This window comes from Leptodactylus fuscus, chromosome 3 (assembly GCF_031893055.1).
Source record: "Leptodactylus fuscus isolate aLepFus1 chromosome 3, aLepFus1.hap2, whole genome shotgun sequence".
In the NCBI taxonomy this organism is placed as follows: domain Eukaryota; kingdom Metazoa; phylum Chordata; class Amphibia; order Anura; family Leptodactylidae; genus Leptodactylus; species Leptodactylus fuscus.
Genome location: NC_134267.1, coordinates 98698188 through 98713980, shown reverse-complemented (window position 1 = coordinate 98713980; position 15793 = coordinate 98698188). Strand labels below are relative to the sequence as shown.

Sequence of the window (15793 nt, the reverse complement as noted above, 5' to 3'; positions counted from 1 at the left end):
ACAGACCAGAATACTGGACAGCCAATGTTAGTGTACCCTCCATGTTGTGCAGCTCTTTGGTTAGTCCTCTCTGATTTATGAATAAATAGACAAGTGTGTGTTAATTATTTGGGATGTTTCCCTCCATACTCTTACATTGTCCAATCAGTGCTGAGATTACAATTCTGTGACACATTTAATTGACAAGGAGAATACTAAAACCATGTTGTCAATTTATACCTTTACAGGAGGAAGAACAGTGGAAGAGCACAATTTATTTTGTATGGAATATTTACTAAAGCCATGTACTAGTTATTTAACAAGGATACAATGTATATGGCATATTCATAACTATTTCTACAACAGAGGTAAATATTTAAAGTTGGCAACAATGAATCCAGTGTGTGACAGCAGGGGCAGACTGCTTGTCTTCCACTTTATACATGCTTATGGGGGGCTTGAAGCAGTGCAGGGAGGGGCTGTGCTGTGAGAGGGACCACAAAGGAAAAGATAGCAGGTGCAGAATCATATAGAGATCGCTAACAAAGAATGTGAGTGGCATGTTGGGGGGAGATAAGAGCAGGGTGGATGCTGCATACTGCTGAGTCCCAGCTACTAGCTGCATAGTACTGGCTGGGCCAAGCCTGACGTCACCCACCCTCCAGCAGCAGCAGCAGGACCACAAGTGATTGAATGCACAAAACAGACGGGCAACCTCTCATCTCATTGCCATCCAGCCCACAGCAGCTGCAAGACAGGAGCACAAGCTATGGAGGCAGGCCGGCCACTCCACTGATGGGAGCTGGATTCTGAGAAGCAGGCATCATATGATCCATGGTGGTGTGGCAAATAAAGAGGAAGTGGAGCTACTGGACCATCCCTTTTACAGAACCTTATTGCCTGGGAAGCGACTGTCATCACAGCTACAAGACAAGCTGCAGTGAACCACATGTATAGGAGCCCTCAGCCTCCTCCTTCATGTCTCTCTGTTCTGTGATGTTGAATGGTTTAGCTGCTGCTGGATATTCTTGTCTCAGGTGCTGCAGGCTGCCGCATTCTTCATAGGATGAGATGTCACAGCCATCTATTTGTATAGGTTAGGATTTATATAACCATTGAACAGGCAGAGCTGAGAAAATCCCCTGCTGTGTATTTACCAAGGCTTTATGGCAAATGATCACTGAAATAACAGCACACTGGATTTCTGCATGCACAGATTCAAGGAGATTCAATCAGGTAAAGGAGATGCCACTGGCTTGGGATATATACACCTAAAAATGATGGCCAAAATGCTGAGGATACTCAATGCTTCTGAATATTAGTGCCAGCTCTTGCCGCCTGGGGGCGCTCTCCTCATCTATTCAATTGTTATCCTTGAGCCTGGGAGATAGAGCAACAAGGGCTTATATTTGCTATTGCTTCGTTCTTAATGCTTTGAAAAAAGAGGGATTCAGTAATTTTACAGACCTGTAAAGGAGATATTTCTACTGCTTTATCTTGTGCTTGAATTATTCATACATATCTGTGCCCTGCATTGTTGCTGGGTACAACTTGCAATCAGGGCCTTTCAGGAACACAAGAAGAACCTGCTTTCCCAGTCAATATGACTCACTTACAGGCTGGCCTGTCTCCTGAGACACTGGAGAAGGCTCGCTTGGAGCTGAATGAGAACCCAGATACATTGCACCAGGATATCCAGGAGGTAAGAGACATGGTTATTACAAGACCAGATATTGGTTTCCTCAGGACAGATGATGCCTTCATCCTGAGGTTCTTGAGGGCGAGGAAATTTAACCACTTTGAGGCTTTCCGTTTGTTGGCCCAATATTTTGAGTACAGACAACAAAATCTGGATATGTTCAAGAACTTCAAGGCCACAGATCCAGGTATAAAGCAAGGACTCAAGGATGGATTCCCAGGAGTACTCTCTAATCTTGACCACTTTGGCAGGAAGATACTGGTATTATTTGCAGCAAACTGGGACCAAAGCAGGTAAATGTGGCATGATAAAAATGTTAGTCTAACTGGGTAAAGCACAGTGCATAAAAAATCTTTTCATTTTCTTAGTGTTCCATGGTACATAGGTTAGATGTGACTCTCCTGTCAATGTTAAAGCCACAGATGTGCATTTCTAATTTTGCTAATATAACATTTCTAGATTTACATGTGGGTATCATACAGTTAAATAGGATTTCAGGCTTTGTGAACTTCTGTTTCTATGAAAATAACAATGGGCCAAGTTTTGTAATAGAATGTTTTTTTTTTTCACATTCAGTTTATGGATTTTGAACGTCCACCAAAACTGGGAAAATGGTGAAAATATTCACATTGTATTGTTTGACTAGGGTCATGTTTTTATCTTTGGGATCATTGCACATCATTGACATACAGAGCTTTGTTCTAACTATAACCAGCAAATATTGTTTTTTTGTTGCAGGTACATGAGTTTGGGTTTCTATATTATTTCTATATTTTTGCAGCATGATTTCTAGTTTAATAGGGTTAGATATATTTCACAGAGATGTAATAACATCCCATGTATTGCACAGCATTGTGACACCCATTACACTTTGCCTCATGTGTTTAGAAGGATTACCAATATATATAGATTAATGCATCAATATATCAAGGGTTGGAAGAGTTGGTTCTGGTAGTGCTGTAATAATGTTATTAATGTTTTAAAGTCCTTTAGCATAATTTCCCTTATGCACTGTTCTTCATTTTTTGGGCCACAATGTCTAAACCTAAAGAGTGACAGTAAATGTAGTGGCCTAAGGTTATATTGATTGAAAAACACTTAAGCAAAGGCCAATGTCTTTAAACATCAGCCATAAAAATCCAAAAAAACACATCATGAGATGCAACATGTCATGAACAGCTGAGGGACGCGTCTTCTGATGCCAATTTTCTCTCCGGTTTTTTGAATGATGGTCAACTTTTGGAGAAATGATGCTCACTTAGATGAACCCATCTGCCTGATCCTGCAGTCCTCCACCGAGTGACAGATTGACAGTGTATAGAAGGGTTTGGTACACTAATATGGATCATTTGGAGCAACTGTTCATAGCATTCTAATTTTTTATAATAAAAGCACTGTACACCAACATACCATCACCCACACATTCATGTAGAATTATATGTGGGGTACTTCATGTTAGGGACCTTTGGATAGTTCTGCAGCAAGTCTCATATGCTTTAGAATGTCCTAAATCCCCCTCCAGGTGTTCTCTATTGTTACACACCAGACACATCACATTCACTCTTCCTAATAATTTCCCTCATCAGCTGTAAATATACATTACAAGTACTTAGGTTTTTAACTCCTCATTTGCAGCTTTCAGTAAATACAGATTTTTTCTCTTCATACCTTCTTGGTGGGCAGACTCTTCCTGGTGTGATGTAAGCACTGTGCAATATTGCATCAGCCAATCAGATGTCTCTCCCCCTCCCCCATGCTGTTTTTATTTACTTTTTTTTATTGTAGATAGATTTATAGTAACTGAGGGGTTTGAAAACATTAGCAGAGAGTCCGCGGACAGGGAAATGGAGGACCACATGCTACTGGAAATGAAAAAAACCACCACTTTTCCCAAATTATATATATTAACTATATATTCACATGTTTTACTTTTTATAAAAACTGTTTATCTGTGCTTAGGCTGCATTCACACTATTGTTTATAGTCCATTGTTATGATCTGTCAAAAGATTAGAATAACAGGCTGTAAACTTGTCAGATTGACAGATGCAAACGGAACCCTCTCCATCATTCATAAGTGACTAGCATGCTAAGACATCAAATGAAAGTTCGCTTTTGTATGCTTTGTGTTTTTTAGTCTGAAGACAAAGCGCAATATCTGCTTTTAGAACAAGGAGAGCATACAGACTAATGCTACAAACTAATTCTAGTGAATTGAGCGTGGTTATTTTAAGAGCGGCAATCTTATCCAGTCCTAAAGCAATAAGACATCCTGACTGCACTTTAAGGCTGTGTTCCCATGGAGGAATTTGCCTTGGATTCGGGGACGGACTTGGCCCCCGAATCTGGAGCAATGGGAAGCAGAGATCACAGCAGGACGTGGAAAAAGGAGGCATCCTGCTTGATCTCGTCACGGAATCTGTGGCTGATTCAAACACGGATTCCGAGGCTCGAGGCTCCCTCCTGATTGGGCCCATTCATTCCAGGCCTAATCAGGAGCTGGATGCCACAATGGAATGCTGATGGACTGTATCGGCATCCTTGCACTGCTAAACCACTGCGAAAATGCCAATGGTGGAAAATGAAGAGATTTTTTTTTCATTTCCCCAGTGTCAGCAAACCCTAAAGGACCACTAGCCAGAATCCAAACAAATAAGAATAATTCCCTATATGACATTTCACATCTTCTGATTTTTCTTGCTTGTCCGATCAGAAGTTGTCCGTTTAAAAAAAACAAAACAAAAAAAAAAAAAATCACACCTATCATAATGGACACAAACGGACAGTAACTGATGGCTATCAATTACTGTCCGTTATATGTCCGTTGCTCATAGACCTCAATGTTACAAAAATAACGGACACTTGCTGTCTGTTTTTTCAAATGGACAGAAAAGTCCTGCATGTAGGATTTTTTTGTCCGCTTGAAAAAAATGGACATGGTTGTAAGGGTTGGTTCACACTAGCGCTTGTATTCCGTCCGCAAGGAGACGGAAGCGCTGTGCAGTTAAGCATACAGAGCCCATAGACTATAATGGGCTCCGTGTGCTTGCTGCGCACTGCCCGCACAATTCATTTGTGCGAGCAGTGCGCGGCAAGCACATTGAGCCCATTATAGTCTATGGGCTCCATGTGCTTTGCAAGCAGATCGCTGGGAATTGCGATTGCATTCCGTCCGGGGGGGGTCTCCATGCAGACGGAATACAAGCGCTAGTGTGAACCAACCCTAAACGGACACAAATGGACACAAGATAAAATCCCATTGAAATGAATAGAAATTGCAAATGGACCAGCTATTTTCTCTTCTATGGCAGCAGCCATGTTTTCTCCGTCTCAGATTTAGGCTGCACCCTATACGTCTATACAGTGAGTGAGGCCATTTTATTGGAAGGAAACCCCAAGTAACCGAGAGCATGAAATAAATACAGTGGTACCACTAATACCAACAGTAACGCTGCCAGCAGTAGTATATACAGGGTGACAATGTACAACCCAGTACAGCAACATAGGGAAAGTCACCCAACTTTCCCAAACCATCAAATGGCAATACTTCTGATCTTTCCTATATCCCTGCAATATTATGCATGTGACCTTTCACAAGCTTTGGAAATCTGAATAACCACCAATTTCATAGGATTCTTAAAATTAGACCTAACATATATTATATGTACTAAATAGTATGTTTACCTGTTTTTCAGAGTCTTGGGAAAGCTGGGTAGCATACCAGGTAATACTGTAATATGGGATGCTAAATTTAATTATACAATATATCATAAATCTCCTTGATCTAAAGCTTGCAATATGTACCTAAATAAATCTACCTCCATGCACTAAAAATCATACCATAATTTGACAGGATTTACCTTTCAGGATTCTGGGAAAGATGAATAACATACTAGGTAATGCAATAGTAGCCACTGCTGAATAATACATCTATACCTAAATAAATCCCGTAGCTTTCTTCCAAATCATGCTGAAGCTTGTTAGATATGCATTTCAAGGTTCTGGAAAAGTTGTGTAGCAAAGCGATCGGGTATATTGTGATGTGACAGGGAATATTAAATACTATATTACAATCTAAACAAATCTCATTCCTTGCCACATAAATTGTGGCCTATCATGTCAGATGTGCTTTTTAGGGTCCCAGGGAAGCTGGGTAGCATGAAAGGTAATACTGTATCAGGGATTCGCTGAGTACTAAATATACTTACTGTGGGGAAGTTACCCTGGTAGAAGCAGTGGTGCAGACCCAAACAGTCAAGACAGGGACACAAAACATGCAGCAAACTGGTTTATTTAGAAAAAAACAGCAAAATAAATAAACCTTGACTTCAGGCACAAAATGAGCAAAACAAAATACAGCCTTAACTTCAGGCTAGCAGAAAAAAGAACGCTAGTGGTCTCCATAGACTACCATTGTATGGAGGCAGATTTTGAGGCAAAATCCACCTTATTGCCCCTGTGTGAACTAGCCCTAACCATGTAGCTTACTTCCAGCCACACAAACAAAACAGGCACAATATTGTCTCACAGGACTCAGGGTTACAGGACAGAACCATACACCTCCTTTTATCTCATGGAACTGCAGCCTTTTCTGGCCCTACACCTGGACTGAGGCCTACTCCAGATCCGCCCTGGACCACACACATCAGGAACCTTGGGCTGATATATCTGGACTCCAGCACCTTGCCTGTCACCTTCTCACACTACGTAAACTATCTTCCTTGTATTATTTCTTTACTTGGCATGTATCTCAGGGTCCCAAGAAAACTGGGTAGTATATTAGTATTAGTATTAGTTTTGCCTTTCAGGGATTTGGGAAAGCGGGGTGATGTTCACAAAATAGATGAAAATCTCCCCATTCCCTATTCCAATTACAGCTCTGTTTCTTGTACTAGACGCACTGGCACATTACATCCCAAACCTCCTGTGAGATATTATGCTAATGTTTGTAGCCAGTCTCCTGCTGGCACTGGCACTGTACATAGGCAGGAAGCTGTCTGTCCAATCTATGTCTGTTAAACTACTTAGAGCTGCAGCTTAGCAGTTAGTCCTGTAAACATAACTAGAGATGAACAGAGATGTCAGGAATATTTTTTTATTCTTAATTTTTAGAGTTTAGTGTTCTTTTAACCCTTTCCATAACAGTACGGCTGATGTCAGGTATTTAAATATGGCAGCCACTCTTTCCGTCCCCTTTTCCTTAGAATACATATAAAAATTATAAAATACCATGAAACTCATAAACATTAGGTATTCCTGTGTTCGAAATTGCCCGGTCTACAAACTTATAAAAATATTTTTCCCATATGGTAAACCGTATCAGGAATAAAAGTGAAAAGTGCTAAACCCCTATTTTTTCGCTCTGATAAAAATTTGAAAAAAGTGATCAAAGCGATAGACGTTCCGCAAAATGGTATAACTAAAAAGTACACTTGGCTCTGCAAGAAAAGACACCCTATACATATAAAAAAAAGTTATGGGTGTCAGAATATGGCAAGTTTAAGAATTTAAAAAAAAATTCTTTGCAAAGTTATGGATTTTTGTTGAGGGGTAAAAATGTAAACAAAAGTATATAAATTTGACATCTCCAGAATCATACTGAAACATAGAATACAGGTGACATGTAATTTTGGCTGCACAGTGAACTCTGTAAAAATGAAGCTCGTAAAAAAGTTGCAAAAATTCACTTTGCCTCCAGTTTCATTCCCCATTCTGAATTTGTTTCGAGCTTCCCAGTACATTGTACAGAATAATAAAGACACTTTGTCCTGCAAACATTAAACACTCATATGGGTCGGTGAACGGAAAAATAAAAAAGTTATGGGGTTTGGGATAGTAGGGAGTTAAAAACGAAAATCGAAAAATGTCACCGACTGGAAGGGGTTAGGGTAAGTTCACACGGGGTTTTTTGGACTGGAATTTGAGTCCAAAATACGGGTAGCTGCGACTGGATGCTGATGCAGTGCAGCGGCATCCTGTTGCGCACTCCACTCCGGATTAGGCCCAAATGAATGGGTCTAGTCAGGAGGGAGTGTCTTCAGGTGGATGTTGCGAGGAGAATCTACCTGAAAGAATGAGCATCTCGCTTCTTTTTCCAGGAGCTGGAACAAACCGGCTCCTGGAATAAAGAACTGACCAACTCCCACTGATTTCAATGGGAGTTTTCTTTTTGGTCAGGATTTTGAGGCGATACGGCCTCAAAATCCTGACCAAAAAACTTGGTGTGAACTTACCCTTAATATAAGCACCATATATAACAGCTCACATTTTTACTGTTTAATGTTGTGTTTTTGCAGGTCAGAGGGGTTGGTATAATTCTTGGAAAGCATTGTCTCTTCCTTTGCTACTCTCCCATGAATTGCTTGTTTGCCCAGTCTCTTTCTTTTTGTATCATATACTATGGTTTAATCAAAGGCTGTAGTAGGTTTGCTGATATTTGGATGTTCTTCTGGGGAGTCATGGATGAGTTGTTTTTGTTCCAATGGTATAATTATGGCAGTATAGCCACTTATGGGAAGATTCAGCTTTAGGCCTTTTCCATATGTAAACATTGTATCTCATGCGTGAAATCTCTTCTAAGACAAAAGGGTACATTTATTAAGATTGGCATTTTCTACTCCAGGGACTGGTGTACATTTCAAATATAACTCATGCCAGGAAACTGCTATAGTAAACCTGATATGCTGGGGTATCCCAGCCACAGTCTACCTTAATCCCTGCCCAACAATTCTCACCAAAATTGTTATGTTTTCCATAGCTTTGATTTTTCAAGAGCCAAATTACAATTAGAGATAGGTCAACCTCTCAAGATTTGTTTCGTGTTTGGGTTTGGCGGCTCTGGTACTCAGTTTGTTCCGGGACAAACATGTTTGGTATGACCCATACTTTAAATTGGCTTAAAACATAGTGTAGAATACTCTTAAAGCTCTTAGGAACCCATCAATCCAATTTCTATCTGTCTAAGGCCGACATAGCCAAAGTTATGTCCAAGTAAATGTGACATGTCTGTCTATGAAAAACAAGTGGTAATCGGTGAATACACACGTAGAATTAACCATACACTGCACTGACACTTGTTTTTTTATGCATTTAACATTTAAAACACTCCAAAAATTACCCATTTAGGCTCAAGCCCCACGTTGCGGAAACGCAGCTTTTTTGCTGCAGATTTTGCTGCGATTTTTTGAGCCAAAGTTAAGAATGGCTGCAAAAGGAATGGGAAATATATAGGAAGTTCTTATACTTCTATCTTTTGCTCAATCCACTTCTGGTTTTGGATGAAAAAAAAAACGTAGCAAAATCTGCAACAAAAAAAAAGCTGCATTTCCGCAACGTGGGGCCACAGCCTTATTTGGGAATTGTGCGTGCCCGTGGTTTTTTAAACACACATGGCGGTTGTATTGCTAAAAAGCAATGATTTTGTAGACTAATGAGTGCATTTCGATGACTTCTATGTACTACAGGGGCTTTTTTTTATTTGAGGGACAAATTTGAGTCACTTGAAGAGTGATGAAGAATTGGCTTTTCAAAAAAAAAAAAAAGACACCAACAATTATCCTGTGATGGGAGCAGATGTGAATTCAAAATATTTTTTTTTATTTTTATATATAACAACACTGTGGTAGTGTCTTCCTGAGTGGTGGCAATGGTGGTAAGCACTAGGCATCTGTGACAACATGTATGGCAATGCAGCAGGGCATAATATGACGGACCAGACAGCAGGACACGTCTGCCTGAGTGGTGGTAGTAGTGGTGGTAGTGCTTCTACTGGTAGCTACTGTATTTAGCAGTAGCAGCAGTACAGTATATAGAAGATGATGATAAAGAGAGACGGTAGCACCATTGGAGGCATTAGCGGGGGGTGTTTGAAAATATTCACAGATTCATCAGATCCATGCCTAACTCATTTTGATAAAAGTTATTTTTTCCACATTATCTGTGGACAGTTTCATCCTTTTAGGTGTTGCAACGCCATCTGCAGCACTGAACACCATCTTCACTATAACATTTTAGGTCGGACAATAAAAACTGGGCCAGCTCCTTCCACTGCTCTAACCTATTGACCCAGAATTCCATGGGGTCAGCGTTATCTGCTGGATTATAGGTGCACTCTAGGGATGACTGTTTCTGCTGGTGCAGCCAGTGGGTGTCAGTTGTCTGTTGTAGCTCTGGTTGGCACTGCGAGCTGAAAAATGCTGGGCTCATAAACTACCAGATACTGGGCTAGCTGCAGCTGGTGCAGCTTTTACTCTGGTACTGTCAGAGGAGATGGAGCACTGGCTGTGTGAGGTGGACTGGGAGCGGGTAGAGGCCACCTGAGTACACGTGCATCTGGCAGTTGCAATGCTCTTCCTAAATGCTGCTACAAGCTGGGTATACAACCTGTCCTGGTAATATTCTAATTTTTCTTCCCTTTTGGAAGCAGGGAATAATTCTCCCATTTTGACTTTATAGCGATGATCTAAGAGCACTGCCCTCTAGTACTCATCCATATGCTTGATTATAATAATAAGCTTGTACAGCCTGCCATGTTTGTAAGCGTGTACATGGACCCAACAGTCTGCCATGGTTTGTGTTATTGGCCAGTGTGGTTGCCGTCATCATCATCTTGAAACAGATAAGGGTCAGCCTTCTCCACTGGCTGTGTTTAAGACATATCAAGGGCCCCTCTGCATCCAATGGAGAGCCTTCCTCCTCTTCCAGTCTAAGTGTCCCATTTCCTCTACCATAATGACCCTGAACTGTATCCAACTCCCCCAACATAAGGGATGACTTTGACTTAAGGTGGAAACTGTTCCTCTTCTTTCATCCCTTGTTGCATAAGTGTAAGGATTTCCTGTAAGATATATTATAGAGGGATCACATTGCTGATGCTGCAGTTGTACCTGCTGAAAATTTGGTGGCTCCTTCAAAGGGCTTGAGAAGCTGTTACAATTCCCTCCTGAGCCTCCAGTGGTGTATCTTGAATGCTACACATTGTCTCTGTGATCTGCTGAATGCAAAGGCAGATTATTTTGTCACTGCAAATCAAGCAGGGAGATTTTGCTGGCCATCAGGAGCACCTCTTAGGCTATTATACAGGTATATAAAGCAGCAAAGCAACAAAATAAGGATATTCGCCATATAGGGACAATGTGCTATTTGTCCTAAGTGAAATGCAGCAACAATATTGGTGACATTGTTGCTTGTAATGCTGCCCAGTTGGAGTTGGTGAGGAGCCATCTGGTGGAGTACTTACTGCAGGATACAGCAAAGCAGTTGATCCTTTGATCCAGGCTTATTAAATGCAAAACCGCATGGCAGCACCTTGCATTACAAACATAAAAAGAGTGGGAATCAGGGGTGAGAGGAGTTGATGCCATGGCTTGCCCTTTTGAATACGGTAGTGGGGAAAAAGTCCAGAGGAGGTGGATGGCCCTGCATGGTATTTAAACTGAGCTAGCACAATTGGGTGGGGCTAGCACCTGTCCTTGCTACGCTTCTGGATTGTGGTGTTGCTGCTCAAACATTCACCCGAAGGGCCGTGAAAGCCATGTATTGTCCATGGTCATAATTTCTGATCCATGTTAACTGTGGTGTGCACTTTTCTCCAGAATTAGGTATCCATATATAAAGCAGAGACAGCTTTCCTAGAGAAATAATGACAACTTGGGGTATCAATATATAAAGGTATCCATATATAAAGCAGAGATATCTTTCCTAGAGAAATAATGACAACTTGGTATTCTCCATCAAGGTTGAGCGAGTATCATCAGTTGTCAAAATGCAATGGAATCAACTAAGTGGTATGGCAGTGACTGCACCACCAGCACCTTGGCCAGGTGCGAGTTAGCTGCACAACTCTTGGATGACTGGATATTGCTGTCCCCTGGCTACACATTACCTTATGGATAACTGATGGCATGGCAGAGGAGAAAGCAGATGGTGATAAAGACATCCATGTGCTATTGCTACTTGTAGATGTTGCCTACTTACCAGTAAGATCATGGGGAGGGGAGGGAAACAGCTTTGCTCACCTCTCCTGCCAGTGCCACTCTCAAGTCTATTTTTCCAAATAAGAGAGTGATGCTTTTTCATGTGAGTATGTTGTTATTATATTTGTTCCTGCAAGTTTCTTCTCATGGATCTGCCATAAATTTATAATTGGGCAATGTACAAAAAAATTCCCACATGAGAGATAACCACGTGTACTTGCTGCCACCAGCAGCAGCGGAAACAATTCTGTCACTACCACCATCAGTGCAACCGATCCTACCCTGAGCTGCACCACTAGGTCTTACCCGGGCAGGTTTTTTGGATGTTGAGTCTGCACAATGGTTGGAATTACTGTAATACTATAATTACTATATTGATGTCACCTTGTTATATCTGATGTCACCTTGCTACCCCGACCCGATTGCCATAATATAATTATGCACATAATCATGGCCATGCACACCCTCGTAATTTCCACTTTCAGGTATCCCCCTAGGACAGGGGTGGGCAATTAATTTTCCCATAGGGCCGTATAAGAAATTGAAACTATGCTAGAGGGCCGTGCCACGGTAAAATTTAGCTCCACCCACTTCTATGTTGACTCCGCCCATTCCCAATCATCTTTCCATGCCCCCCCCCCACACAGTATAATCCTCCTACAGTCACCCGTACATTATATGTCCCCACATTATAATGTCCCCTCCAACTGCCCCACAGTATTAAGTCCCTCACCTGGTGCCTCAGTATAAACTGGGGGAAACTAGAGGGGACATGAAACTGGAGCAGCTGGAGGGGGACATTAAACAGTGGGGTAGTTGGAGGGGGGCAATAAATTGACAGCTGGAGCGGGACATGAAACTGGGGGCAACTAGAGGGGGATATTAAAATCGTGAAGCTGGAAGCAGACATTAAACCGTAGGGGTAGCTGGAGGGTGACATTAAACTGGGGGCAACTAGAGGCAGACAGGTCCCCCTCCACCTACCTCCACGGTTTAATGTCCCCCCAGTCTAAGTGCCCTCTTCATCTACCCCCAGTTTCATGTCCCCCCCCTCCATTTCTCTCTCAGTTTCATATCCCCCTTTATTTTCCCCATTTCATGTCCCCCCTCCATCTCTCCACCAGTTTCATGTCCCCCCCTCCATCTGCCATCTCTGCCCTAGTATAACATTCCCCTTCCATCTCTGCCCCTAGGTTACTGAGACACACATACAGATAGACAGACACATATAGACACACTCACACATATACAGACAGACACACATATAGACAGGGACACATATAGACAGACACACATATAGACAGACACACATATAGACAGGCACACATATAGACAGACACATAGACAGACACACATATAGACAGGCACACATATAGACAGGCACACATATAGACAGACACATAGACAGACACACATATAGACAGACACACATATAGACAGGCACACATATAGACAGGCACACATAAGGACAGACACATAGACAGACACACATATAGACAGACACACACCCTCTCTCTCTCCCCCCTGCAGCTCACCTTACATCTCTCAGTACTTTATGACACGCTCCACATCTCCATCTTCGGCACTAAGACACGCCCCTAGACACACCTCCCTAGACACGCCTCCCTAGTCAAAGCTGTGCGGGACGGACTGAATAAATCAGAGGGCCGGATATGGCCGGGGGGCCGGACTTTGCCCAAGTCTGCCCTAGGAGAACCACTGCCAGTAGTAGCAGTACCACACCCCCTGCCACTACTATCTCCACCACCACCACCAATAGTTGTCATGTTTGTCCTGTGCTTGCACACAATGCTGATTGTTCTCATCCAGCTTATCAAAAAGAGAAGGAAGACTGCTCTGACTAGGAGAAATAGATTGCCCAAGAGGTGCCTTTTTTTTTTTTTTTTTTTTTTTTTTTACTTACCCTATCTGTTGCTACAAGCGTTTTTATAAATGGCCAGTTACTACAGCATGCCTGACTTTTGAACAATCCATTGGGTATGAACTGTATGATGGGAACAATGATCTCCATCCCCACTGTGGAAAGATATAAAACAAAACAAAGACACCGAGCGCACTAAGTGTAGTATTTGAGAGTACACAAATGATTAAAAACTGGGTAAGTATTAACGTGGACCAGATGGCCTCTCACCTTATGATGTTGTGAACAGTCACAACACTTGAAATCGTATTAGGGTGAGAGTGGCAGCAGTTCAATCCGTCACCGGAGAACCGGAGGAAATACTGAAGAGGAAAAGGGGACCAAAGGTCCGTTGAGGGAGACCATCATATATATCTTTCAATATATGTTGATGCATTCTAATGGGTCAGACGCCCTCTTGTTTGTTTGATTATACCTTGATGGTCCCCTTATATTATTTAATGTTTTTATTTAGTATGTTTTATTGTATCATCCTACAGCTCTCATTTTTTGCACTTGAGAAAGGGCCAGTGTAAAGCCCGAAACGCGTCGTGCTATATGCTGTATTTTTATCTACCCAATAAACCCTATGTGATTGGACCCTGGTTTACCATCTTCTTAAACATACCAGTGTGCGCGGTTCTCCCTCAACGGACCTTTGGTCCCCTTTTCCTCTTCACTGTGGAAAGATATCAGATATTTCCACATTGCTTCTTCTCTCAGTACTACTCTTTACATTGGAACTCAAATAACTTTACAAAACTTGGCCTAGGTTCCTATCTTATTTATGCTGTGTCATGAAGGGGTTGCACATTCGCATAGAGAGTGTTATTTGATTCCAAGAACACCTTCTTGATGCATTTTTTTTTTGTCAATGAGCTTAATGGTAAGCAAAGTGAAACTGAGCGGAGATGTCAACCATCAGTCATAATAGATTTGCCTGTATGATTCTGACCAATGAGATTATTACAGGATATAAAAAGCCTGCAATGATCTTCCATAATTTATAACTGAAGACAATATGATTTATATCAAGTTACATTGCACTGAAGTCTTTTCTGAAAATAGTCCCTCACTTTTTATGAGACATAATGCAATTGAAGGGGTGTTCCCTGTTTTTTCCTTCTGAAACCATTGAGAGTCAATACAGTTTGATAGAAGTGTTTTCCTAGTGACTCCCTCAACTCGAAAACAGATTTTTTATAAGATTACCTTGAGTTCTCTGTTTCAAGTTTGCTATATATTGGTTTGTTATATATTCATCATTCTAGAATTCAGGTACAGCATAACAAGGTCAACAGGAAGAGACAGATACAATTGCAGAACAGGTTTTACTGTTCTGTATAGAATACAGATTATTTCTGGTGAACACAGCCTTGCATAGTAATGATGAACTATCTATATGATGAGATATCAATTTTTGGTCAACCGGGGTCAACTGCTGTAACTCATGAACATGGGCTATTTTCCCATGATGGTTCAAATTGCATTGATCACTTAGGGTGTGTTCACATAGAGTTGCTGCAGGCCGGTTTTCAGGATGAATCCAACTCAAAATCCACTTCAATAAATGCTGCCTACGGCTGGGTTCACACGGGTTTTTTTGGTCCGGAAACTGAGGTGGAGGACTTTTTCTTCATACACCCTTCAATGGTGAGCTCTCATGGTTTGTCTCTGCTGCATCATCTTCTGTATGCACTGTCGGCTCTTTTTTTCTTGCAAGGAGGGAATGAACACTCTCAAGGTTATGACGCTGCTGTGCTCGGAGCACAGGGGGAATACCGCCTGTGCTCTGTGACCTTCATTAGCATAATAGCAAAAACCTATTTTAATCAGAAACGGCTGCTTGCTTAAGAAAAAGAAATGTAGGACTAGAATAGCCTTTATAAAGGCACTTCCAGCGTGGGATTAGTGAAAAATGGGATTTACCTTTACCTTTACCCTTTGTCTCATTTATTCTCACCTTCATGTCACTTCTAATATACAGACATACTCCAACCCCTTTCCTAACTACCCAGACTTTCTCAAAAAGCATAAAGCCGAAATATTGACAGTCCAGTCCTGTGAAGAGTGTAGTCGCATCTGGTATTTGTGAACGTACATTTAAGTACCTCTTCAGTTTTCTATATCAACGTTCAGTGTCAGGAATGAAAGGATCTCATTATCCCCCATCCTAAACCGTCCCCCAGAGTCCTCTTCTATACCCCCCCCCCAAATAAAA

The 15793-nt window shown here is 41.6% G+C and overlaps 1 protein-coding gene across 1 annotated transcript in view; it reads left to right on the top strand.

Annotated features, from left to right (window-relative positions):
• Positions 1-552: 552 nt before the first annotated feature.
• The window catches only part of CLVS2 (clavesin 2), a 35693-nt gene continuing 20452 nt past the window's right edge, over positions 553-15793 (top strand). Inside the window, exon 1 of the mRNA XM_075268077.1 lies at positions 553-1971. Coding sequence (XP_075124178.1) covers positions 1583-1971 — 389 coding nt within the window. The 5' untranslated portion in view covers positions 553-1582. The remainder of the gene's footprint in view (positions 1972-15793) is intronic.